Raw genomic sequence first — 27600 nt, 5'->3', positions numbered from 1 at the left:
TCACAAAAATAAACTCAAAATGGGTCATGGACATAAATGTAAAAGGCAAAACTATAAAATTCCTAGAAGATAACAGAAGAAAACCTAGATAATCTTGGGTTTGGTGATGACTTTTTAGATACAACACCAAAGGCACAATCCATGAAAGGAATAACTGACAAGCTGGACTTCACTAAAATTAAAAACTTATGCTCTGTAAAAGACAATATCAAGAGAATGAGAAGGCGAGCCACAGACTGGGAGAAAATATTTGCAAAAGACGCATCTGATAAAGAACAGGTATCCAAAGTATACAAAGAACTCTGAAAACTCAACAATAAGAAAACAAACAACCCAATTAAAAAATGGGCCAAAGACCTTAACAGACAGCTCACCAAAGAAGATATACAGATGGTAAATAAGTATATGAAAAGATGCTCCACATCATACGTCACTGGGGAAATGCAAATTAAGACAACAATGACATACCACTACACACCTATTCTAATGGCCAAAATCCAGACCACTGACAACAGCAAATGCTGGCAAGGGTGTGAAGCAACAGGAACTCTCATTCATTGCCGATGGGAACGTAAAATGATACAGCCACTTTGGAAGACAGTTTGGTGGTTTCTTACAAAACTAAACATACTCTTACCACATGATCTAGCAATCATGCTCTTTGTTATTTACCCAAAGGAGTTAAAAATTTATGTCCACACAAAAACCTGCACACAGATGTTTATAGCAGCTTTATTCATAATTGCCAAAACTTGAGGCAACCAAGATATCCTTCAGTAGGTAAAAATGGATAAACTGTGGTCCATCCAGACAATGGAATATTATTCAGCATGAAAAATAAATGAGGTAGGGGGCCGGCCCCGTGGCACAGTGGCACAGTGGTTAAGTTCAGTGCACTCCACTTCGGCAGCCCAAATTCACGGGTTTGGATCCCAGGCACGGACATACACCACTCATCAGCCATGCTGTGGTGGCAACCCACATACAAAATAGAGGCAGACTGGCATGTATGTTAGCTCAGGGCTAATCTTCCTCAGGAAAAAAAAAAAAAGAGGAAGATTGGCAACAAATGTTAGCTCAGGGCGAATCCTCCAAACAAACAGACAAATAAATAAATAAATGAGGTATCAAGCCATGAAAAGACATGGAGAAATCTATGGAGAAATCTTAAACACAGATTACTAAGTGAAAGACATCAATCTGAAAATGCTACATACTGTATGATTCCAACTATACGGCTTTCTGGAAAAGGCAAAACTAGGGAGCCGGTAAAAAGATCAGTGGTTGTCAGGGGGTAGGGGAGGGAGGAGGGATGAACAGGTGGAGCACAGAGGATTTTTAGGGCAGTGAAAATACTCTGCATGATAATATAATGATGGATATATGTCATTATACACTTGTCCAAACTCATCAAACGTACAAGGCCAAGAGTGAATCCTAAGGTAAACTACGGACTTTGGGTGATTATCATGTATCAGTATAGGTTCATAAAAAATAAAGTCTTAAAAAAAATTAAAAACTACTAAGTAAAAGTAAATAGCTTGTTGCATGTTTATTCTGACAGAGTGCTCAGAAAAGAGCCTGAAAAATTAAGCCTGAAGTAGAGTACTCATTGCTTATTATTCTAATGTTAAGACAAAAAGGATAGCATAGCAGAAAGACCAGCTTCCAAGCAAGAATTGTTGTTTCTTTGACAGAGCTCCAATCCAATTACGCCCTAGCCACTGATTTTTCTATCACCACTTCCCTTTTGTTTCAGAGACAGCATCCACAACCTTCTGTTCATGCGGTGGAGGAAGAAATTGTTTCCCAGAAAGGCTTAGCCCACTGCATTTTACTAGATAAAGAAAAAACAAAAAGCCATTCGACTCTGACAAGCCGATTACTGTCTATGGAGGAGCAAAATGCCTCCCTTAGGACTAAGGGAATAGCCAACAAGGTACAGTATGTTCAAACCTTTAACCACTGCTCTGCCAAGAGCTGCTACATATGTGCACACTGCTCCCGCTCCTCTGGGCAGTCACACGTGCATAACTGAAAGGACAAGCCTCCATAAGGCCCTGTCTGGCTGCAGTTTCAAATGCATATAAAGTGAAGAATGCTGAAATAAAGTCTACCCTTTCCATTTCTGCAATTATCTAGGTAAGACTGAGAAGGGAAGAAAAGGAAAGGCTGAAGAGGGAATAGCTAAATTGTTGAATCTAATACAGTGCCTTATAAAACATTTAGACATCTAGACCTCCGAAAATTTTAGAGTAACTACTTTTACTGTTCCCCCAAGTACAACCTAAGTGGACTACAGTCTCTTCCTTAGTCCCAAGAAATACCTGAAACTGAAGTAGAATGTCTGAAATTACGAACATAATACAGTGAAAAAAATTAATGCACACGGATTGCTGCTGTGTAAAAAAATGATGCTCACTGAAGTGACAGATGTCTGTAATACTATCTGCCCACTCTGGTATTCTATAGCTAACGCCACCTATACACCACGACTGAGATTTTTTTTTTTGTGAGGAAGATCAGCCCTGTGCTAATATCTGCCAATCCTCCTCTTTTTTTGCTGAGGAAGACTGGCCCTGGGCTAACTCCATGCCCATCTTCCTCTACTTTATATGGGACGCCGCCACTGCATGGCTTGTCAAGCGGTGTGTCGGTGTGCGCCCGGGATCTGAACCAGCGAACCCCGGGCCGCCACAGCGGAGCACGCCCACTTAACCGCTTGTGCCACCGGACCGGCCCCCACAACTGAGATTTTTAAAACTGACTCAACAACTCTTTCCATTTGATTCAAATAACTCATGCCAGTGAAAGTTTTTGTTTTTGTTTTTTTGGTTAGTGAGCTTGAGACTAGAGACATAAAAAGGAGGTAACTGAGGCTTAGCATTAAAACGTAGGCCCTTTTTAAAAAAATAACCATCCATCCTATTAAGCTGCCACTGTCTGTCTGATGACCTCTTAGGAGCCAAGCTTGCAGTCTCCGTTTGAGAGGTTGCTGCCCTGACTCTCCTTTTCTTTGCATTTGTAGCTTTACAGGAACTTTTGGCAGGACACATATACACAGAAGTGCAGCATAAACACAACTAACTGGCCTGTCAGAGGCACCCAGCAAAATAAACAAATGAGATCTCTGGACACCTAGAGTGATCATTTTGGTAGTTTGTGACCCTGTCCAACAAGGCATTCTCAGCTCTGAAGCCAAGAATTTGACCTTAGGGCCAAAGGTAGAAAAGACAAGACTTGAGTCAGATATTTCCTGCAGCTGAATGCAGAGTGAGTCTCACACAGTCCACTGTTATACAATGAATCATTATCAGAATCAAGAAGGAAAATGTGTATTTTAAGCAACTTTCCAGTAAAAGATAAAAACATTCAAACAAAACATACAAAGAATCCCTTTACTATAAATATAAACTATGAGATTCTCCGATCTCTTTTGATTCTTTATGTGTACTTCTATATATTTTTATCAAATTATTTCACATAAATGTTTCCATGTATCTACTTAGCCATAGATTTTCACTTCCAATGAAAAATGAAATGTCCACTTCACTGGGGCCGGCCTGGTGGCGCAGCGGTTAAGTGCATGTGCTCTGCTGCGGCAGCCCAAGGTTCGCAGGTTCATATCCTGGGTGCGCACTGACGCATCGCTTCTCAAGCCATACTGTGGCAGCGTCCCATATAAAGTAGAGGAAGATGGGCATGGATGTTAGCCCAGGGCCAGTCTTCCTCAGCAAAAAGAGGAGGATTGGCAACAGATGTTAGCTCAGGGCTAATCTTCCTCACCAAAAAAAAGAAAGAAAGAAAGAAATGTCCACTTCATTAACACACCACAGTTCATAAGGGAAAAGGAAAGAACAGATATTTGGACGTGCTATGAAGTCAAAGAAGGAGAGGATGTGAATCTAAGTGGAGAAGAATTTTATTATTCAACATGCAAGACCCTCCATGCAGTAATACGTCAAAAACATCAGAGAACAAACAAGTTAGTAATCACTGGGCAGAATATACATCTCACTACCCTGTTATCCTTCCAATCATCCCTAATTCCACCTCACACATATTTCCTCTTGTTACCAACCAGTACAGCAGCTATTATAACAAAAACCCCACTACTGCATGACACTCCACAAAGCAAGATACCCAGTTACCCTTTGCATTTGGGAGCTTACAGGCATAAAACACTACGATGAGGAAAAAGGGACTATGAATCAGGAAGTGATCCAGCCTAGAATTCACAAAGATGACACCACAATGCTTCTTTGGGCCTATTAGTGGAGCACACTGAAGCTATGATTTTTAGGTGCCGATTTTCGAGTTCTGTCTGCACTTCTGGTTGGTCAAGAATTAGTTTTCTTTCCCATCTTCAAATCATGTCCCTGGGGTCTGCCCCGTGGCATAGCAGTTAAGTGCGCGTGCTCCGCTACTGGCGGCCCAGGTTCGGATCCTGGGCACGCACCGACCCACCTCTTGTCTGGCCATGCTGAGGTGGCGTCCCACATACAGCAACTAGAAGGATGTGCAACTATGACATACAACTATCTACTGGGGCCTTCGGGGGGAAAAGGGAAAAAAAAAAAGGAGGAAGACTGGCAATAGATGTTAGCTCAGGGCCAGTCTTCCTCAGCAAAAAGAAGAGGATTGGCATGGATGTTAGCTCAGGGCTGATCTTCCTCACACACACACAAAAAAAAATCACGTCCCTGCTACAAAACAGTAGCAGTTTACTCACAGAGAGTTAGCCACATCTCAGCAGCATTCCCAGGCAGATAAAAAAAAAAAACCAACAACATTATAGATTAATGCTGAGGCAGTTGCAGAGAAGTTTCTTCATTTTAGTAAAACTTCTTATCTTTTTGTACAGGCAGAGCTCAGCTGTCGATCCAGCTCTCTCTCTCTCTCTGATATGGCAGCCAGATGCCTAGATCAGTGACAAACTAAAGCTAGGACTTACTTATTTATTTTTTTTGTGAGGACGATCAGCCCTGAGCTAACATCCGTGCTAGTCCTCCTCTTTTTGCTGAGGAAGACGGGCTCTGAGCTAACATCTATTGCCAATCCTCCTCCTTTTTTTCCCCAAAGCCCCAGTAGATAGCTGTATGTCATAGTTGCACAACCTTCTAGTTGCTATACGTGGGACGTGGCCTCAGCACGGCTGGAGAAGCGGTGCGTCGGTGCGCGCCCAGGATCCGAACCCGGGCCACCAGTAGCGGAGCGCGCGCACTTAACCACTAAGCCACGGGGCCGGCCCAAGCTAGGACCTACTTAACTGATTTCATTTGGACCATTTACCAAAAAACCGCTACTTATTCTTTTTTTTTTCTATGCTAGATGTTCATATTTACATATATATGGAGAAGCATAAAGCAGTTTAGCCTAGTAGTTAAGAGTGCTGGTCTGGAGTCTGTCTGGGTTTGTACTGTAGCTCTATCACAAAATATTGTGTGACCTTATACAAGTTACTGAACCTCTCTGAGCCTTTGTTTTCTCATCTGTAAAATGGGGATGATATATGCTCCCTCAGGGGATTTCTAGGATTAAATAAAATAATACCTGTAAAGCACTTTTGCACAGTATATAAGAGCTTGGTTAGCTTTTGTTATTGTTGCTATTGCTGTTGTTGTTATTATTATTACATTGATAAAGTTAAACAATTGTCTTTGTATTTTATTCTCCCCCCATATCCCCCATATGATCCCTAGGTGGAATATAATTTTCCTGCACATTATATAAACACAACCTTTCCTCTAAGTGGTATACGTACGTATGCACACATGAGCTGTTGGTCTGCACTAACTGAGGTTAATCCTGAACGTCACGCTATAGAGCCTTCCCTAAGCTAATGTTCATTTTACCACAGTGTCAGTTCGGTTCAACAAGTAAGGAAATTAAATTAGTACTGAGGCTAAAACTGGAAGATTCTCATATGTAGCCAAATCTACGAGTTACAGAGTCAATATCTCCATGAAAAGACATCTTATCCAATACCAGGAAGTTAGAATTCTAAGTAGATAGGAAACTTGAATCCCAGAACTAGAGAAATCAGATCACTCTCCTTCCCCCATATTTTATCAGTCTAAATTTTCCAGAGCAGGAAAAGGAGGAAAAGCAGGAAAAAGAGCAGGAAAAGGTCACTTTCTTTCTATTCAAAGAGAATTAAGTTGCTTCTAGTGTTTATTGGAGCCCTGCTTAAGATTTATACTTCTCAACTAGCTTCTAGTAGAAGGAAACTGAGATAGCCCAAAACAAAACTGAGAAGTAAATCTGTTTATCTTTGACATCTTCTTAAGTCGCCATGTCTCCTTTGCTCAGGGGCCGTTCCACCTAAGCCAGTCCTCATCTACTATCTCCTAACCCCAAATAAAAACTTCCATTCCTTCAGATAGCCAATATTACATCTGTGGTTAAACTAATTTATACTAAAGTGTGAATGATAGCTCCCATACTTTTCTTTCTTTTTTTTTTTTGAAGCTATACAAATGTTCTTTATTATTGCATTGCTATTTATCTACGTCTGTAACTCTTGTACTATCAGTTACTCAAGGACAGAGGTCAAGTATTACTCTTCTTTGTGCTGTCCCACCTGGCACAATTTCTAGCACATAGTAGTTCTTCATAGTATGCTTTTTTTTTTTCCATAGTGGCTTTATTTATTTTTAAAAATTTTTTGTTTATTGCAGTAACATTGGTTTATAACATTGTATAAATTTTAGGTATACATCATTATACTTCTATTTTTGCATAGATTACATCATGTTCACCACCCAAATCCCATACTTTTCTAACAACGTTAATTTACATGAATCTTTCATTAATATAGAAATACAGGGTTTTATTTTTGGATATGGAAACTTTCCTGTTTACCTTTAAATTGCACTGATTGTTTTCAGTCACATATAAGGCTACCCACGGGAGAGAGAGAGAGGAGACCTTATTGTCCTCAACCTCCACAAAGGAAAAGGGATCACGGGCTCTACTTCTCTTGCTTTGCCCAGCCCTAATACCTTGATTCCCCAGATACAGCCCATTCAGTGTTCATCCTGTCCTTGCTCCCAACACCTAGAACCAGTAAAACTGTCACTAGGCAAGCCAAATCTTTTTTTTTTTTTTTTTTTTTGTGAGGAGATCAGCCCTGTGCTAACATCCGCCAATCCTCCTCTTTTTTTGCTGAGGAAGACGGCCCTGGGCTAACATCTGTGCCCATCTTCCTCCACTTTATATGGGACGCCGCCACAGCATGGCTTGCCAAGCAGTGCGTCGGTGCGCGCCCGGGATCCGAACCAGCGAACCCCGGGCCGCCGCAGCGGAGCGCGCGCACTTAACCGCCTGCGCCACCCGGCCGGCCCCGCAAGCCAAATCTTTTAACATCAGAGAGACTCGTAGTAGAGAAGAAAGGCTGGCCACCTAAATCTCTCTGGATAGATTCTTAGACTTTTATTTATTTATTTATTTTTGTGAGGAAGATCAGCCCTGAGCTAACATCCATGCTAATCCTCCTCTTTTTGCTGAGGAAGACCTGCTCTGAGCTAACATCTATTGCCAATCCTCCTCCTTTTTTTTCCCCCAAAGCCCCAGTAGATGGTTGTATGTCATAGTTGCACATCCTTCCAGTTGCTGTATGTGGGACGCGACCGCCCAGGATCCAAACCTGGGCCGCCCATAGTGGAACGCACGCACTTAACAGCTAAGTCATGGGGCCGGCCCAATTCTTAGACTTTTAGAGGAACCATGGAGCTGTGATTGCACATGTTTAATTTTATCTCTCCCTTTCTCCAGCTATTCCCAATCACATGGCTATCTGCTCACAACTTTAAAAAATTAGAGGGCTGCATGATTCTAACTATACGACATTCTGGAAAAGGCAAAACTATGGAGACACTAAAAAGATCAGTGGTTACCGGGGTTTGGGGTGGGGGAGGGAGGGACGAATAGGTGGAACACGGGATTTTTAGGGCAGTGAAATTTGTATGATACTATAATAGTAGATATATGTTATTATACATTTGTCAAAACTCATAGAATGTTCAACACAAAGAGTGAACCATAATGTAAACTATGGACTTTAGTTAATGATAATGTATCAATATTGGCTCATCAGTTGCAACAAATATACCACACTAATACAAGATATGGGGGAGGGGGAGAGGAATGAGGTGGGTATATGGGAACTCTCTGTACTTTCCAATCAACTTTTCTGTAAATGTAAAACTGACCTGAAAAAATAAAGTCTTAATTTTTTTTTAATTAGAGGAAACACTGTTTAATAATCCTCACGAGGTGCAATGGCTAATAAGAGCCAAGGAAAGCTGTACAAGAAGACAGCAAAAGTAAAAAATTAGACTATAGGGCTTGATCTCAAACTGGAGAGGACAATAACTAAAGACAAGGAAAGAGGCTTAAGGAAGTAGGGAAGGAGAGAAAGACGACTCACACAGCATTTTTATAGTGACTGGTATGCAAAAAACTAAAGCAAATGTTATCTCCCTCAGAGAAAGAGAAGAGAAGCCAAGTTTATGAGGGGCACTGAGATACGCAGCAGAAAAATCACCACCATTAAGCCTGTGGCACACTTACAAGTGTCACCCTGATGCCTCTCCCTGTGGCTAAGAAATCACAGCGTGTCATTGTAACCAAGTCTGCAACCTGTGCTGGTGCCAATCTTTATGGGAAATTGAGGTATTTTTCAGGAAAATTAAGGGATAATTGCCCCGTATCAAAAGGAGATCTGACCCTTGGGAGGAGAAAGGAGGCGTTCCTTTTGCCACAGGATGATTCTCTCTGGAATAACATAAATAGCTCTTTGAGAGACTATGTCTTTGATAAGCAGAACTGCAACTCTGACAGCCAATCTGGTGAATGCCGAACAGAGCACTCAGCTTTCTCCGGTGACTCAAAGGACAAGGCAAGGCTGCAGATTTATTCTGCTGACTTTCCCTGCAGAGCTACTCAAGTTTTTCAAAGGCAAGAAGGAACTCTTCCCTTTCAACTCAGAGAATTGCAAATTCCACCTGGGATCTAGAGATAAAACTATGTTTGCTCAAAATCTGGCATCATCAATGTGAACAAGATTTAAAAGCTGGAATGATGGCTGGCAATGTTAGTCTTTAGAGCAGAAGTTGGTTCAGCTCTTCAATCTGCTGGGAGAATCAGCAGCCACACAGGGCACATGGTGCGCCAGACTGGGCATGGGCTAATTTCACAAAATTCATTCTCATTCTCTCTGTACTTTCACATGACAATTGCAAATAGTCCATATTCTTAGGAAAGCACAATCTTAGGTAGTGTATTTCACTGCATAAAGAAACTTCACAGTAAAAACACAAAGGCACTATCGCAAAGAGATAAACCCCAAATCTTCCATCTTTTCTCCATGATGCTCTCCTTCGTGAAATTCTATCCTTAACCTGATATTTTTGAGAGAAAATTTAAAAAGCAAAATCTACAGTAAACTATTAATAGCAGCACTTCTCCCTCACAATTTCTATGTCATTTCTTCAACATGAGATTTTGAAAGAGAAAAGCTTTCTATACATCCTAACTGGAAAGTAACAGCCATGTGCTATGATTTATAGGACAGTCCCTCTGTGGTTAAATGATTCAACTCTCAACAGACAAAAGAAAACTAGGCTTGAGAGTTAAGATACGCAATTTCTGTTTAAAACCTTTTTTGTTATCTTATGATAAATAAATCAAAGATTAGAAAACACTAAAACGTAGAGGTAATCAGCTCTATTTTGATTTTTTAAAACACGCATTGCTGTACCGAGTAAGTACCCTGGAACAGGTACTGAAGCAAAATACAGCTTCAAAAGTAACAGCAATAGCAATACAGTAATAGCAAAATACAGGACAGAAAATTATAAGCAGGAAACCAGAATAAGATTCCTTCCCCCAAAAAATATATCACCCTTTCTACAAAAATGAATGAAAAGAGGACAAAAATAGAGATGTTCTGCTTTATAAATAATATTGGCAAACAATATAAGTCCTAAATTTTTAGATATAACCAAAAGTCTAAAAATTAAGCTAAGTGAAATTTAGCTAAATGTTTACTAACACTTGCAACGTGTAGTCCTTTCAAAGGTTTATCATTTGGTTACACAGACAATTAAAATCAAAACCTGGCTCTGACCAAACTCCAGGTGAAGGGGCTTTTCTTGTATTATAAAGTCTAAGTTAAAAGGAGTATTGTGTTTTATTCAGGTCACTAGCATATTGGTTAAAAAGCTTAAGTTTGCCCAGTTACACCCTTTGAGCAGAATGTGGAGTTCTCTTTCTTCTCCTATGAAAGAGCTTCCAGAAAGCATCTCTGGCACCTTGTTCATAACGCACAATTTATCGGCATTTCCTTTCCTTTCTAAATGGCTGGGAGGGAAGAAGAGCTCCACAGCCACTGCGTGTGGTTAGTAACGGCGCTTTTACTTGTCATTGTACAAAGCCTGTTAAATATTTACAACACAGACAGCAATATCTAGTCCTAAACACCCAGTTGTGAGTTTGAATTTTTTTAGAAATAAATCTATGACAAGTTTTCCCCAGCAAAACGCCAGAAGACTTTACTAACAGCTTCAAGAGACCCAGAGGGTCCAGAGGAGCAGTTACAGGCCATCTGGTGATTACTTATTATTATTTATACAGCACTGTAGATGTACACACAGATGTGTTATGAATCCACATACAGAGTAGACCCCTAACAAGGGCTTCAGACAAAATGCGACTGCTGAGCAAGTCAATCTGCATTAAAGAAACACGCTAACCAGAGAGAGCACTCTGGCTATTCTTCAATCTGCCGCATTTGCTGAAAGAGTATTTGATAAAAGAATGAAGATTTCTATATAATGATGACAATACCTTGTAAGTTAACAATCAAGCTATATGTGGTTTTGCAGGGGTGGCAAAAGAGGGATTAGTGAAGGACAGGCTCTCAGATCCAGAAGGCACTTGATAAATCTGGCAGTTTGTAAAAGACGGGACTAGGAAGGAGCCCCTCTCCTGATTTAGGAAGAACTGAGATACAAAGATACAGGATTTTATTTTTTTTCTACCAGGAATGCTCTAAGGACAGTTCCTGGGCTCCCATTCCAAATATTACGTCATACCCAAGGAAAACAAGAGTGAATAACTGAAAAATTTCACCTTAATTTCTCGGGTATAGCTCCAATTAGGTTCATACAGCCTTTTTTTTCTTTTTTGGCAAGGATGCTTTTAGCCTACTATCCTCTTAGTAACTAATAATAAATATACCATGAAAACCAAAATAACCAACCACATGTTTCTAAGGGCAAGTGTCAAGAGTGCCAGCTCTGACGTTAAAAAACTTGGGTTTAATTCTTTGCTCTTAACACCTCTACATTTGTTTATCCCAGTCCCAATTTTGTCTACATGATGCATAACAGGGGTCTACTTCCATGGCAAGGTTAGTAAAACTGCAGCATACTCAGAGTGGACTGAAAGTTATTGCAAAATCAACATATTATTACAAAAAACAAGATTAGCGTTTGGCCTAATTGTGTATAATGCAGTGTATTTTCAGCTGCCTGACAGCATGCAGGCACTCTTACCAGATGGGAACTGGATGAATTATTGAATGAAATATGAATTATTAAGTAAAAATTTGAATTTTTCTAAACTCCTGGCAGGGGGCAAGGAAGAAAGGCTTATTTGTTTACCTGAAATTGCCCTCATCTCATTTACATGTAAAGATAGCATATACCACCACAAATGGCATTTACCTACCAGAGCCATTTCTTTCCTTGTTATTCTCCAGTTCAAGATACTCCTCTAACATAAAGAATTAGTAACCAGCACCAACCATTCTTCCTTGCTTTTCTTTTGTGCTAATGCCAGGTAATAGGGAAACTTGCCAACTGGGATAGAATTAAAAATCCAGAGTCCCTAGTACCGGTACAGCCCATTTAATGGGAGAGCTGGGATAACAGGAATAATCTCTATAGATTTGTGTTATATAGGTAATAAAACATATACCTTTGTAGCATGCCAGCATTTAACCAATCATAGAAGCTATTTGTTGCCTCATATATTACAAAGCAATAGAGATTTAAGGGATAATGTTCATGGAGGCAGAGGATACGAAGCAATAAACAGCATTGGAGGTTGGTTAAATGCCAAGTGAAGCCAGGACTACAGCACCATAAACATTATTCCTATTATATGACAAGATAAGGAGGTACAAGAAGCTGCCCTCAATCCCACCACAACTAGGGCTCTACTGCTATTCTTGGCCTTCGAAAGGGAAAACAGGCCCTGGAGGTCTATGAGCTAGTTATATGTTTCATGTCTCAGCTAGAAAGATATGAACAGAACCTCAACCTGTACCTAAGTGTCCTCTGGGAGAAGAAAAGATCTGGTAGTAGATATCCTCAGGGGGGAAAAAAGAGTAACAGCCCCTCAGGGTCACACTGGACAGAGAAACAATCAAAGGATTTTCCTTAAAAGGACAGAGTTGATACACAGTGGTTATGACAGAAATCTTTCCCAATGGCTAATTAATGGGATGATACTAACTGTCCATTAGTAGTATCTCTTCAGACGAAGTGTGTTCCTGTTCTTAAGGAAACAGACATTCTAAATAATAAGCTTATATGATCAGCTTCTGCTCAAAGGCTTGATTATGGAAACCAGAAAGACTATTTAAATCTACATAATTTGTACTATAAACCAGTGTCATGTGCCTGAGAAGGAGGTACAGGAGTATGGAATTTGCTGACTTCTGATAATAAAAATTGGACAAAAAGCATCTAAAAGGTAAGTTATCTAACTATATCCACAGGAAAGAACATCTCAAATTCAAGATCACTGAGGAACATAGTAATTTTTTCTGCTTCCACATACAACAGAACAACTTTATAATCCTCCTTCAAGCAAAGGTGCCCTCAAAAGCATTAAAAACTTACAAGACTTCCTAGGTTTAGCACCAAACTATACTTCTATTATTTTAGTAACACAGAGGCAAAGCCATTTTACAGTCACAATGTTTTTAAATAGATGCTATCTTATAAACACTTTAAAAACCCATACAACTCAACCAGCCCTTTGCCACAAGGTATCTGGGGCACTGTTGCCTTAACAACACTAACTCATTCTCTGGAGGCAGCTCTATTAACTACTCCTGCTACCACATTCCATAGAGAGGTATTAGCAGGAATATTGCTTTCCCTGAGTTCCTCTTCATGAGGGTGATGAGGCCTCAAAAGAAACAGTCTCAACAAGAGAATAGGGATGAGAGGGCTCAAAAACCTTATCACCTGTCTTTTCAGATAAGAATGCAGAGAACACAAGCTTTAGCAGCCATCTTTTTTAAAAAAGTACATGCAGCATATTTAGAACTCAGCTGTGTCACATCAGACTTACTGTTGGGAAGTGGATCGTGAACAGAATCCAAAAATAACAGCCATTAAAGACCTAGCAACCAAAACATGTTTACGTATCCATTGAAACCCGGTGGTTTTGATTATATGGTGGAGAGCATAATCCACTAGTCTATTTTAGGTGAATTTTCCTTTCACCTTCCCTTAATATTAAGGCGTAAGATGATTTCTGAGTCTAGGGGTACATAGAGTAAAGTCTGGGCAGGGAAGAGATAATGAAATAATGCAAGATTCCTAAACTTTTTGTTTGTTGGTTGGTTTTTTTAAGGATTAGTCTCTTGAATTGTAATTTGCTTTCATTTCTTCTTCCTCTAACTGGTAAAAGCTGATTTTTGAGACTTCTATAGCGGTAAGTTCTAAACCATGCCTTGCAAAAATTATCATGGTCCTTATTACCTCTCCCGGGACTTACATAGCCTTTTTATTATTCTACCATTTCTAGAATAAAGAATTTGAACCGATGACAATGGATTATAAATAGCTTGAAGGTCTCAAGGTGGCTCCAGAATGCAACCATTTTCAAGGGATATAAGGAAGTTGGATGACAGGCCAAGGGTAGTTCACTTTACTAAATTTATCTTCTCTGCCAGGTTTTCACTATTTCATATAACATAAAGCAATCACAGTAAATCTTATTGAGATCCCACTCTAGAGTTATTTGTTACTAGATATTGGGAGAAATTTGGAAGGAGACTAAATATAACTAAAGAACTACTAAAGAACTACAATCTCACCTGACCATAAAGTTTTGACATGCAAAGGAGGTAAAGGGATGTATCATGCTACCTTCAAAGCCTTAAATTGAAGCTTTCTATCCTTTCTCTATGAAACAAGTAACTTGAATCCAAAAGAAGGTAGCAGTCTCCTTGAGTTCCACACTCAATGAGTGAAAAAAAGCCCTCAGGACCTATGCCAGAGGTTATAATGAATCCTAATAACCAAAACACCAACAAATAATTCAGAAATGGAAGGGAGGAGTAGGAGAAGGAAAAGGCTTGGGATAAACAGAACCTAACAATACAAGAAGGAACGAAAAGTAAAAAGTCCCTACTGTTTTCCTACCTCTAGCCCCTCAAAATGCAAAACAAAAACAAACAAACAAAAACAAACCCCTTCTGGGATCTCACAAATTTCAGTGAAAACTACTCTTTTTCTGATGACATAGCCTGAAGAAACCCTATTTATATCTTTCGTCCTTAGAGAGCTTAGAAGATGTTTTTCCTGTGTATTGCATTATTTTTATCATCCATTTTTATTTAAGTCCTTGTCTGGGAGGTTTTAAGCATAAAACATACAAGAGGGGCACTGAGCAGCTTAAACCATAAGTGAAGAAAAATAAATCTTTCCACCAAAAATGCAGATTTTTAAAGTAAGGGAGATAAGTGAAAAGGGTACCAGGTTATCAATTATAGGAGTCATAGTAAATACTATTATCAACGAATTCACACACAAAAATACAGAGGGATCAGGTTCAGATACCAATAAAGCTGTCTGAAAAATGAAATAAATTTACTCTATTTTCCCAAGTGGCTTCCATTGTAAAAAAATAAACTATAAACCACATGGGGAAAACATGCAGTCAACAACAAAGTTGAAAACACTGACAAGGAAGGAAATACACCCTATGATGCTGAATACTTCAGAATACAATGGCCTTTTTAGTTTTTTCTGAAATTTTCAGCATTTATTGGAATCTGGAATTGTCCTTCTGCCCATTCCTTGTCACCACCCCCATCTTATCCACCTCTCAAATTCCAATTCTTAGGAATCTCTGGAACTTAACTCGCTCTTCTTCTGGTCTAAGTATTTACAATGTTTAATAGAACTAGTCTGCAATCTCACATACCACCAGTAAGTGTCACTGGACAGTCACATGACATGTTCCTAACTGAACAGAAATTCAACCCTTTAGGTTCCATAAAATCAATTCATGAAGGTAGATAAAACTTTCTTTGTATTCCTTTTCTTCATCCTTTGTGGAACATGGCAGTAGGGGAGGGTCTAGGAAGAAGAGTTAAGGAGGTGCAAAATGAAAAAAAAAAAAAAGGCAGTTTCAACAAAATTACTTTATTAAAAAAGTATATGATGAAAACTATCTGACACATAATGTACACGTATGCAAACAATAACATGGCAGCTGACACACACAAGGCATTTCATGGCGTCACGGAAAATGGCTGAGAAATCGTGTAGTTTATATTTTGCTGTGAGATCTCCGGTTCTATGTTGGATTTGTCTTTCCTAGACAGACATCTGCCTTAGTTGCTAACAATGACTTTCTGGATCAACGGTCAAAAGGAACAATTTTTTTTTTAATTTAAAAAATCAAAATAGACTCTGGCAAATTGAGGCTCACAATGAACGGGTGCATTCTCAGCTGCCTATCCAAATATGTTCAGCAGACTTTTATATCCATGAAGGTTGAGGAGAAAATATTTCTAAACTTGCTTTGTATTTAGATGGATAGCTTTAGAAAGGAGGAAAGAGCAACATGTATTCCTCAACATTGTGTGCTGGGAAACAAACACCAGTAGAATAACAATATGAAAGAGAGCAAGGCAGATTTCATTACGGGAGAGTGCCTGCACTTCCTCATAACTTGGATTTACACACTGCAAATCCTCTGATCTGATTACCTCCAGTGATCACGTAAAATACCGGCTTTAAACTCTTTGCCTTAGTGATAAAACAGCCACTTTGATTCACAACGAGACATTCACAATAAAGTATATTGTAAACGTACCTGTCCACAGCCCGGGGCATTGCACACAAACGGTCTGTCGTCTCCCATATTTCATATAGCAGAGCGGAGCTGAGGAGGGGGAGGTAGGGGGAAAAGTTATGTTAAATACGCTGGAGTTAAAAAAAAAAAAAGTGCTTCAAAAATTCAAGCCTAGAAACAGGTGTTCCAAGAATGCCGTCTATCAAAGCTGTAAACACAGGCTACTTTGGGGAGACTCATTAGACAGGTGGCATATGATCTATTGTGCCTCAGTTGAAACTTTCAATTAGAAAAATTTAGACCTAAATAGTCAAGGAATTTCAAACCTTTTGCTAGATTTTCCCTCTTTCTGCTACAGTGTATATAATACACTTCTCCAGTCTGCTGAATTACAACCAGTGCAGTTCCCTATGTCAATAAATCCACTGAACGCTCGATGCGGAAGCCATATTTCTGAACCAGAGAAGACCAAAATTTGTCATTTAATTAATTAAGGGATTATAGGAGGGGTGCTCCATTTTACAGGGCCATAATCTGGCTCCCTGGTGTATAAACTATGAGACTGTTGGCAAGGGCCGTTTATCCCAGATTATTGCCAAAGAAAACAAAGCACCCATCCTATTGGGCTACATGGGAAATGATTTTCATTAATAAAAAAATAAAAATAAAAACCTTCTCTCCCCACTGGGAGCCTCCTTCTCCCCCTCCACCAATCATCTGTGGCAAATGGAGAAATATCGGTGCCCTTCCCCCTCTGATTCTATTTATGGCCAGGTTTTTAAAAGCAGCAATAAAACAAATGTCAACTCTTTGGGGGTTTACTGGGTGAATATGTTCCGGCTGTTTGTGCTGCTCTCGGCCAGAGTTCTTGGGCTGCTCTGTTGCAGCCAACAGATGTGTGCTGCTGCAGGGGATAAAGAAACAGCACTAAAAGACATCACCATCCATCCTCTCTATTTCTCTGAAGAATTTAACAGGGTTTATACTGTTGTTGTTTTTTAATTATTGAAGCTAAACTCTCGAAATGTTGACCGAAATTCTTTGTCAAAGAACAATAATTCCAATATGAATGTGTTGGGGCTATTTCTTGTATCCCAACCAGGAATAAAAATAGAGGTGGAGATGGATAAGGATTAGAAATGCAAATCATAGTAAAAATATTCCTAAAAGATAAAAAGCATCTTGAAAGGGTGGAAGAGAAAAAGGTGGGGGAACACAAAAATATTCTTTATAGAATAAACTCCTAAAAGACATTTTCCAACATCCTTCTACAAGAGAGAAAGGCGCATGAAAGAATACCAACAAGGCAAGACGAAAGAGGAAGAACTACCATTTGAATATGCCTAGAAATGACTTCAGAACTGTAACCAAATTTCAAATTTTTATGTTGGAGATAAACCAAAATGTCAGGTTAACTTCAGTCAGGCCTGTATTAAAATAAAATGTTAAAGCACTAGATTGAATCTGGTCATCAGAAAACCATGCCTAAAACTCAGAGGGTAGCTAAGTAACGTCTCTCCTATTTGCTTAAGACTCACTCTGGGGTTGGAAACCAGTATTTCCGGTAGTCTGATCAGTAATTCCACAACTACTCGGTGTTTAAAATTGTGGGGTGCCCCATAAAATAGAAAGGGCTTCTTAGTCATCTTTCAGTGTGATAGGAACAGGGTCTAACTATGAAGGAAACTGATGCTGCAGCATCGCTGTAATGGAAGAGAGCCTGTATGTACATAGGTGTACACAGATTTATATCACATTTAGCCAGGATAAATTGCTTCAATAAATTCTGTTCCTAGGAGAGGCGAGCTCAAGCCGATGATTGGGTACTGGGAAAATGAGAGCTTTATTCTTCTTCACACAGCCCCAGGACACGGGGGTTTTCTGGTTTGTTCCTTTGTTTTAAACACGATGGTTTTTTTAGCACTTTCTGGAACTACAACATAGTGCAAAAAATGAATACAAGTAAACAAAAGTAAACAAATGCAAAGACCAAAGCTATTATGGCAGAAAACTCAGAACATTTCTAGAAAGCAATTAATCTCTGGAAAAATCCCTAACAACTGCTATGCTGGAGATAATTTCACTTCCTAATTCCAGAACCTGCTTTCCTAATATAATCATGAAATCTAAATTTTACTCAAACAAGGTCCTCTAACATATTTTCAACAAGGAAGTAAATTACAAGGGCTAGAGCAGACATAACATAAGGACCAGGGAGGATTCCTTACTTTTACCTTGGTTCTGTGATTTGAGGCTAAGTTTCCTCAGTTTTCTACCTGTTTAGAGGAAAAGGGTCCTGGGTGAGGTGTGGGGCAGCCCTGGCATTGGAAGTAAATAAATAAATTCTGGAATGGTTTCCCTCAAACCACAAAATTCAAAATTTAACTTGGTTTTGCACACTCACCGCATCATATATGGCTTCCAAATTTTATTTAATTGCATGCTTACTAGAAAATAGAGATGCAACTTTCTAAAAGCAAAGAAAAAAAAAAAGGCAAAAACAAATCAGGGGGGAAAAGCATTAAAATGTAACAGAAGTAAGCCTTTTCATGGCTCTTAAATATTCAATTCTGGCAGTCACTAACTAGAATTTCCTGCTTCCTTCCCACTTTGCTGGCTTTTGTTTTGCGTTTTCACTAAAGGGAAATCACAATGGGAGGAAGAAGGCCCTCTTTAATACTCACAATTATTCTTAAATCATTCCCGCAATCACTTGCCCCTTTTCATTTCTATCATTCTTGCTTTTTCACTTTAAAGTGATTTGTCTGTTTAAAGAATTAAATATTTAACAACAATAATGATCTCTCTCCCTACTAAAAAGAATTTCCAGCTAACATCTTTTATTTAATTTCTCCTTCATTCTCAGTCTGCCCCATCAATTACTACATATAAAAAATGTCATCGCTTATTTCTATTTGATACTTAAATCTCTAAGAGAGGTCAAATAGATGCCATCTCAAAAACAAAAAGCAACATATTTCTGTAGGATAAACAGACTGAGACAAAAGGTGAAATCTTGAATAACGATGCTGCCATTCACTAGAATTTAACTCAGCCATTTGTAACTGTGTGCTTGACAAGTGGATCACCTGTCTGGGCACGGCACTCAAGTCTGTCGTATGCTTCTGGATCTATTCTTCAGGATGAAACTCAAGCATTTTATGGAACTAAGCAATAAATGACAGGGAAGGGATACACACATTCAGAGCGTTTCCAAGGGGAAATGAGATGCTTTCAATGGAGATCTAAGAACAGGAAAACAAAGATGCATAAAAAGACTGTCCTAGAGGCCACATCTGCTGAGGAAAAGGCTCATGTAGTCAGAGTCACCAGAATGCACAAATGATAAAAATTAGTATTGACTCAAAAGAGAGAAAGTGACTTGAATGGTAGGAGAGAAATGAAGAAAATCATTAGAGAATTTAGAGAATGATTTTTAATAACTGAGATAATTTCATAAAATCTGTTAAATAGTTTTGTCAGAGCCAGAAGTATATCCTAAAATGGTCAATGTGAAAACAAGAAAACTGAGTCTTTCTCTATATGTATATATTCTTTCTCTATATATGTATATCTATCTTTTACTTATTTATTTAATAGAATGAGGATGGGTCTCTCACTGAGGTCTACAGAGTCAGTTCTCTGGACCTGGTTGTAATGTGATTATTTCTTCAGTAACCAGCTGATGTTAATAAGATGGCCCAACTTTAAGTAAAGAATAAAAGCCATATACAAACACATCCAAGGGGCTGTTCTTAGGTTCCTAATAACAAAAAGTAGATATTGCTAGATACAAAAAAATGAGAAGGACATATGCACCATAAACATCAAAGATTCATGAAAATCTTGAAGGGGTTCAGACTAGCTATCATTCACTCATTCACTCAAAAAATATTACTAAGGAACTACTAAGTGCCAGGCAAAGTGGACACAAAAAGACAATAGTCTTTTGCAAAAAAAAGAATCTTTCATTGATCTGTGTCAAAGAAAAACCAGAGTTGGACAGTAGTTAAAGTGGTAAAAAACATATTTTATTCAGGACTATTGCAATAGGGGAAAAGAGACCTCAATACAGAACTGGGCTCAATTTCAAATATAGGATGGACAAGTGGGAATCCATAGCCAAGGACCAGGGTGGGGGTCGGTGGATGGAAAATTACCAAAAGGAAACATCAGGGGTAAGGGGGATTCTGGCTAAACCAACCTAACAAGATTCTTGCTGAAGACAGGCCAGGGTGATCAGATATCACTTGGGGGATGGTAGAGGATGAAGAACCTGATCAGATATGAAGGTGATCAGATATCCTGGGTGGGGGGTTCTTGCTAAACTGACTTAGCAGGGTTCTTGCTAAAACTGGATTTTTACAAGTACACAGATGGGCCTAAATGAAGGTTCAGGAGCCTGACTAAAGTTCGGTCAGGCAAAGAATCTTGGTCATCTGGCATGAAAGGTGCCAGGTAAGTGGTAAAAATGATGCTTTCTTTATAAGCTCAGTTAGTCAGAGGTTGATCAGTGTACATATTAGATGCCTTGCTATTTCTCCTATTCTTTAGGATTACTTATCAAATTCTTTTGCTAGCAATTCCAGAGTATAGACAAGAGCACAAAAAAGAGGGGTTAACAGTCTTGGTAAAAGGTTTCAGAAGGAGGAAGCCTGAAACTAATAACCACAAGTTCCTTTTGGGATCAAAAGTAAATTTAGTCAGTTTTAAAATTCATTAATTCACTGAATTCCTTGTTCAGTGCCTACCATAAGCTCTAGACCCTAGAATTCAACAGTGAATGAGACAGACAAGGTTTCCGCCCTCACACTGCCTACTTAAGGTCTAAACGAAAGAGACAAGCACTAAACAAGTAAAAAACAAAATAATTTTAGATTAATAGCAGATAATTGCTATGAAAGAAACCAAATGGTGATGTGTTAGTGACTAGGAGTGGACTAATTTTGTTTCATGAATAAAAAGAAAATGGTTGTATTATCTGTGACCAAAAGGGGAATGGGGTAGAATATAGAGCTCTAGGTGAAAGCCTTTCCTCTCTTAACGCTTGATGTTCAATAAATATTTACTGATCTAATCTGAAGTCGATATTCAAGTATATTTTGCTGAAATTTTACACTTATCTTCAAGTTTTTACACTAAGCTGTTGGGTCCACAAAACAATTGCTATGCAAGTATTCACGTATTTAAAGCTATACATATTTAACACATATTTTAAATACATATTTACAACTACTTTGTGCCTAAGGTACTTTATGTGACTACACCTAACCAATTCTATGCTTTTCTTATCATCCAAATAACACAGAGGAAGCTCTATAGTTTTTGGTTAGAGTGTAAAAAATGGGGAGGGAAGTATTTGTCAAGTTAACCCTTAACTGACCCTTGAAAACAAAATTTAGGCCAGAGCTGTTAAAACATATTTTCAAGTACAAAAGAATGGTAATCAAGGATGCAGCAGAAAGGGCACCTTAATATAGAACTTTTGGGAGTACATATTTGGACAATCTTTCTGGAAAGCAACCTGGCAATATTTATATTAAGTGTCTTAAAATGTTTTATATGCTTTGAACAAATCATTCTTTTTTCAGGACCTTATTCTGAGGCTCAAACCAGAAACATGGACAATTTATATATATATTAAATGTTCATCACAGGGGACGGCCCAGTGGCGTAGTGGTTAAGTTTGCACTCTCCACTTTGGCGGCCTGGGGTTCACAGGTTCGGATTCCGGGCACGGACCTATGCACTGCTTATCAAGCCATGCTGTGGCAGGCGTCCCACATATAGAGTAGAGGAAGATGGGCACGGATGTTAGCCCAGGGCCAATCTTCCTCAGCAAAAAAAAGAGGAGGATTGGCAACAGATGTTAGCTCAGGGCTAATCTTCCTCAACAATAACAACAAAAACAAATGGTCACCATAGTCAAATTTATAATTTAAAAAAACAGGAATTAAGTTGAATGTTTAAGAATAGATAAATATAAATTAAGATACTGCCTTACAATAGACTATATTTAAGTTATTAAGAATAACATTTGTTGGGGCCAGCCCCGTGGCTTAGTGGTTAAGTGCGCGAGCTCCACTACTGATGGCCCGGGTTCAGATCCCGGGAGCGCACCGACGCACTGCTTCTCTGGCCATGCTGAGGCCGCATCCCACATACAGCAACTAGAAGGATGTGCAACTATGACATACAACTATCTACTGGGGCTTTGGGGAGAAAAAAGGAGGAGGATTGGCAATACATGTTAGCTCAGAGCCAGTCTTCCTCAGCAAAGAGAGGAGGACTGGCATGGATGTTAGCTCAGGGCTGATCTTTCTCACAAAAAAAAAAAAAAAAGAATAACATTAGTGACAGCTGTTTAATGATATGAGAAAGTGCTATACATTAAGTGGGGAAAAAAGGTTATAAAATTGCATACACACCATAATTCCAAATCTATAAAAAAGTAAACAAAATAATAAGCATAGAAAAAGATGAGGGACTTAACATCAAATGTTAATAATGATAATCTCTGGATAATGGTATTTCAGGTGATTTTATTTTCTTCTTTGTACCCTTCAGTATTTCCCAAGTCTCTACAATGATCACAGATTACTTTTAATTAATCAAAAAATATATAATGTAATCTAATAATAAAAAAGAATGCTGATCTGCATGACTTAAAAAAACATGTCTATGAGTTTAAAAAAGCCCACATCTGCTAGACTATTCTAAAGTATTAAATAGCGTATTTACAAATCATACAAAGTTGTTCATTCTCTACTACAAGCAACAGAACCAACTAAGTTCAAAATGGACTACCAAAAAAAAATCTTTCTAAAATTATACACTAACAGCTTCACATAGAAATAGACACGGTGGAAACTTAAACATATCGATACACAGGGTAAATCAAGCAGTTCAAGATAGTTCCTCCTTTGTCACCTTCAAGGACCCATTCTCAGAATCCTATGAATGCTCCCTAACAACAACGGGTATTACTTATCTTAAACACTTAGAAACTGCCCAACCACCCAGCACAAAGGGAATAAAGAGAGCTGAAATCAAGCTTAGCAGGTACTGAATGCCTTTCAGCTCAGCTATAAACAAGCTAAAAAATTTAGACAGGCACCCAAACAGAGCTCTATGGGCCCCATTCCCTTATGATATTAAAAAGAAAGAAATGATATACAAACAGTTCTCTTCAAAGAACATAACTTTGGATGCCAAGTTTCGGACTCTAAAATAATTTAGCTGCTGCTAAGCCAAGAGTACAAACACTGAAGCTCTCCACTACAGCAGTTTCAATATTTTATTCTCCATAGGGTACTCAGCGCTGCTGTGAGTTGCATTACATCTAGAAAACTGACTTAAGGAAAAGACCCCAATAAACATATGAACTGTGAGACTATAATGCAGGTTATGTAAACCCCAGAAAACGAAAAAGACTCAAGTTTTACTAGGCAGTAGATTATTTAGGAACTGAAATTTCTGTTCATAAATTCTGGGTTCATTTTCCATTGTATTATTTAGCATAACAACAGTTTAGCATATATTATTTCATTAGTAGGTAAACCAAGTGCCCCAAAAGGATTATATAGAAAGCACATATACTACCATAATCTTAAACTAATTTAGCCTTATTGTTTTATATCAGGGTTTTTGTAAAGCACTTTGCTAACTAACAGACTGGAAAACGGAGGTAGAGTTACAAAAAAATAGGCAAAAGATGAGTCAAGAGGTTGAGGTTGGCCTGAGTCCTAGTTACCTGTTCTCACACACCCCAAAGAAGATATAAAAATGGACACCACATCTTTTTATAACTCCTAAAAGTTGTGTGACAACTCACATATTGTATAACTACTTCTAACTGAATAGTGTATTTCCAAAAGTTTTCACACAACAGGTGTTTCTTATATGTTTATTATATAAATGAATGTCCAAAAACATGAGTTTGAGGGACTACAATTTCTTGGAGCATTATTTTTGTCTAGGAAAATTAAATAACGTTTATAATTTTAACATTAAGTATATTTTATAATAATTTTAAAATTAATAATCCAGTTATAGTATACATCAAGGATTGGCCAACTTCAGCCCATGGACCAAATGCAACCTACCACCTGTTTTTGTATGGCCCACAAGCTAAGAACAGTTTTTATATTTTTAAATGGTTGAAAAAATGAAAAGAAAAATATTTCATAACACATATTATATGAAATTCAAATTTTAGTGTCCATAAATAAAGTTTTACGGGAATACAGCCACAATTGTTCTTTGCATGCTGTCTATGGCTACTTTTGTGTTACAATAGCAGAGTTGAGTAGTTACAACAAAGACCTCATGCCTGCAAAGCCTAACATACTTACTCTCTGGCCTTCGTTTGCCAACTTTTGGTATTTATAATAACAATTATTAATTAAAGTACATGGTTAATTAAGATACCTCAATTATAACAAATGTCAGAGTGTATATGTTAATCATTAACTATTCCAGTACTAATTTCTTTTGACTTTTCAAATTTTAGAAATTAGGTTTTCCTACAATAAAGTTAATTAAGCTAGTCCACAGTTCTCAATCTTTAGCATATCTACCTGTGCACCTTGTAAAAAATACAGATTCCTAGGCCTCCTGGATTCTCTTGGTTTTGGGGCCCAAGAATCTAAACTTTAAAAAACATCCTAGGTAACTGTGACACAAAGGATCAGTAACCCATCCTTTGGGAAGCATTAAAACGGTTGGAGAGGGGCCAGTCTGGTGGCGTAAGCAGTTAAGTGCGCGCGCTCTGCTGTGGTGGCCCGGGGTTCGCCAGTTCGCATCCCAGGCACACACCGATGCACCGCTTGTCAGGCCATGCTGCGGCGGCGTCCCATATAAAGTGGAGGAAGATGGGCACTGATGTTAGCTCAGGGCCAGTCTTCCTCAGCAAAAAGAGGAGGATTGGCAGATGTTAGCTCAGGGCTGATCTTCCTCACAAAAAAAAAAAAAAAAAAACGGTTGGAGAGCTTATATTCCTTCCATATGGTAAACAGAGTATTTTTCAAAAACTATAAGACAGCAGTTCTCAAAGTGTGCTCCAGGGATCCCTATAGATCCCTGACTAAGATCCTTTCAGAGGGTTTATGGGTGTTCAAATTATACATGGGTATGATTTAAAAGATCTATTTAAAGAGCAGGATAGCCCAATTCATTTTAATGTTAACAAAGTATAAAAAGTTCACAGATGTGGTTTCAGATTCTACACAATAGCTAACCTTTAAGAAACTATCACTTTTCAGATTTTCACGTAGTATTAAAGAAAGACTATCTACAATTATCTGAAAAGAATTTTTCCTTTTCCTATTACATATCTGTGTGAGCCCAGGTTTTCTTCATACACTTCAACCAAAACAACATATCATAACAGATTGAATGCAGAAGCAGATATGAGAATCCAGCTGTTTTCTATTAAGCCAGACATTAAAGAGATTTGAAGCTCTTCCTCTAATTTTTTTTTGAAACTATAGATACAGTTATTTATGTTGTTATTTTAAAATAAATATTTTTAAAATATCTCCATTTTAATTTCTAATATACTAAATATCAATAGATATAACCAAGATAAACAAAAGCTCTTTGGAGTCCTCAATAATTTAATTTTAAGAGTATAAAGGAGTGAGTACTGAGACCAAAAGCAGTTTGAGACCTACTCCTTTAAGAAATACACAAATAGCAGAGGACCCTGGACTGATCAAAGAGAAGGTTAAAATTAATTTCTGGATTTCAGGCTCAGACATGCAGGGACAGGTTTCAAAGAAAGGAGCCAGCTTAAATAGACCAAATAGTTTTGTAGCAAATGACTAAAAACAGATGGGAGTGAGAACTAGGCTGAATCATAAATTAGGCAACACATGGCCAAACCTGAGAACCTATCTGGAAGTGGCTTCATATAGGCAACTACTTGACTAGAACGTTTTTAAAGTCTCTCTAGGCTTTTGAAGGATTCAATGAACTATTTTGAGCACTGTTTTGAGCTACCATCAGAAAGGTTGATAAAGCAAAAACAAAGAAGCAACAACTTGCTAAAGTGATAGCAGGCAGCAGGGTTAGAAATAACTAGAGAACATTATACCTATGTTTGGCCTCAATATGCATTTTAGAAGTAGAAAAATTCCTGGAAACTGGTAGGCTGTCAAAAATCTACTGTTGTGTTTTGGTTTTTTCCCTACTCATTTTCAGATAAAGTATGATCCCTAAAACAATAAAAGAATAGCAATCAAGCCCAAAACACTGAGCTTTAAGGATAAATTTAAAATCTTCATGGACTTAATCAAAATAGGCTGCAATGGGGCCAGCCTGGTGGCATAGTGGTTAAGTTCACGCACTCCGCTTCAGCTGCCCAGGGTTTACAGGGTGCTGACCCGGGCATGGACCCCTGGTGTGGACCAATGCACACTCCTCAAGCAATGCTGTAGTAGCTTCCCACACACAAAATAGAGGAAGATGGGCACAGATGTTAGCTCAGGGCCAATCTTCCTCAGCAAAAAGAGGAAGACTGACAACAGATGTTAGCTCAGGGCCGGTCTTCCTCACAAAAAAAAAAAAAAAACACTGCAAACAACAATAAACCTGATAGACTTTAATACTAAACCCCAGCGGGCCGGCCCCGTGGCGTAGTGGTTAAGTGCGCATGCTCTGCTGCTGGCGGCCTAGGTTTGGATCCCGGGCTTGCACTGATGCACCGCTTGTCAGGCCATGCTGTGGCGGCGTCCCATATAAAGTGAAGGAAGATGGGCACAGATGTTAGCCTAGGGCCAGTCTTCCTCAGCAAAAAAAAAAAAAGCGGAGGATTGGCATGGATGTTAGCTCAGAGCTGATCTTCCTCACACACACACACACACAGACACACACAAAACTAAAAATAATAATAATAATAATAATAATAATATTAAACCCTGGTATGAGTTTGGTCCCAGATAGGAAATACCTACAAAATTCCACAATGACAAGTCACAGAGAAATTCTTAGAAATTCTCAAGAAAAAAAATTTATTTTCTAAGACTATCTACATACTGGCAACACAGTGATCTATTTGGGGTATTCCAATGCTCACTGATTGACTTTCAACAGTCCCAAACAAAGATGTGTAAAATATTAGCAAACTACTGCTTGACCAAAACTTAAAAAAATAAAGAAAATGGTGCTACAGGAGACATGTTAGTACCAGAAAAACCACGTTAAATAAAACCAACATGGTGTTACTCAAGTTTGATAAAGCTTAAATAAACATTACTGCCAAGAAACTTGGTGCCAATACAAATCATTTACAGCAATCATATGTTATATTCAATACATCATCCTATTTTTACAATATAGTCAGGCATATTCCTGTTTCAAAAAGAATGGTTATGCTCTATTTTTTAATCTGAAAAAATGTAATTTTTCTATTGCATGGTATATTTTAAGCTCTCAATAAAATATGACCAATTTAGCAGAAAAATCTCCTCTGTCCACTATGTCAGAAAG

The 27600-nt window shown here is 38.4% G+C and overlaps 1 protein-coding gene across 1 annotated transcript in view; it reads right to left on the bottom strand.

Annotated features, from left to right (window-relative positions):
• LOC131416021 (cyclic AMP-dependent transcription factor ATF-7) overlaps positions 1-27600 on the bottom strand; it is an 84725-nt gene that overhangs the window by 50206 nt on the left and 6919 nt on the right. Inside the window, exon 2 of the mRNA XM_058558094.1 lies at positions 16132-16200. Coding sequence (XP_058414077.1) covers positions 16132-16179 — 48 coding nt within the window. The 5' untranslated portion in view covers positions 16180-16200. The remainder of the gene's footprint in view (positions 1-16131; positions 16201-27600) is intronic.

Source organism: Diceros bicornis, chromosome 17 (genome assembly GCF_020826845.1).
Source record: "Diceros bicornis minor isolate mBicDic1 chromosome 17, mDicBic1.mat.cur, whole genome shotgun sequence".
In the NCBI taxonomy this organism is placed as follows: Eukaryota; Metazoa; Chordata; class Mammalia; order Perissodactyla; family Rhinocerotidae; genus Diceros; species Diceros bicornis.
Note: the sequence above shows the minus strand (reverse complement) of the source record. Positions and strands in the feature narration are given on the sequence as shown.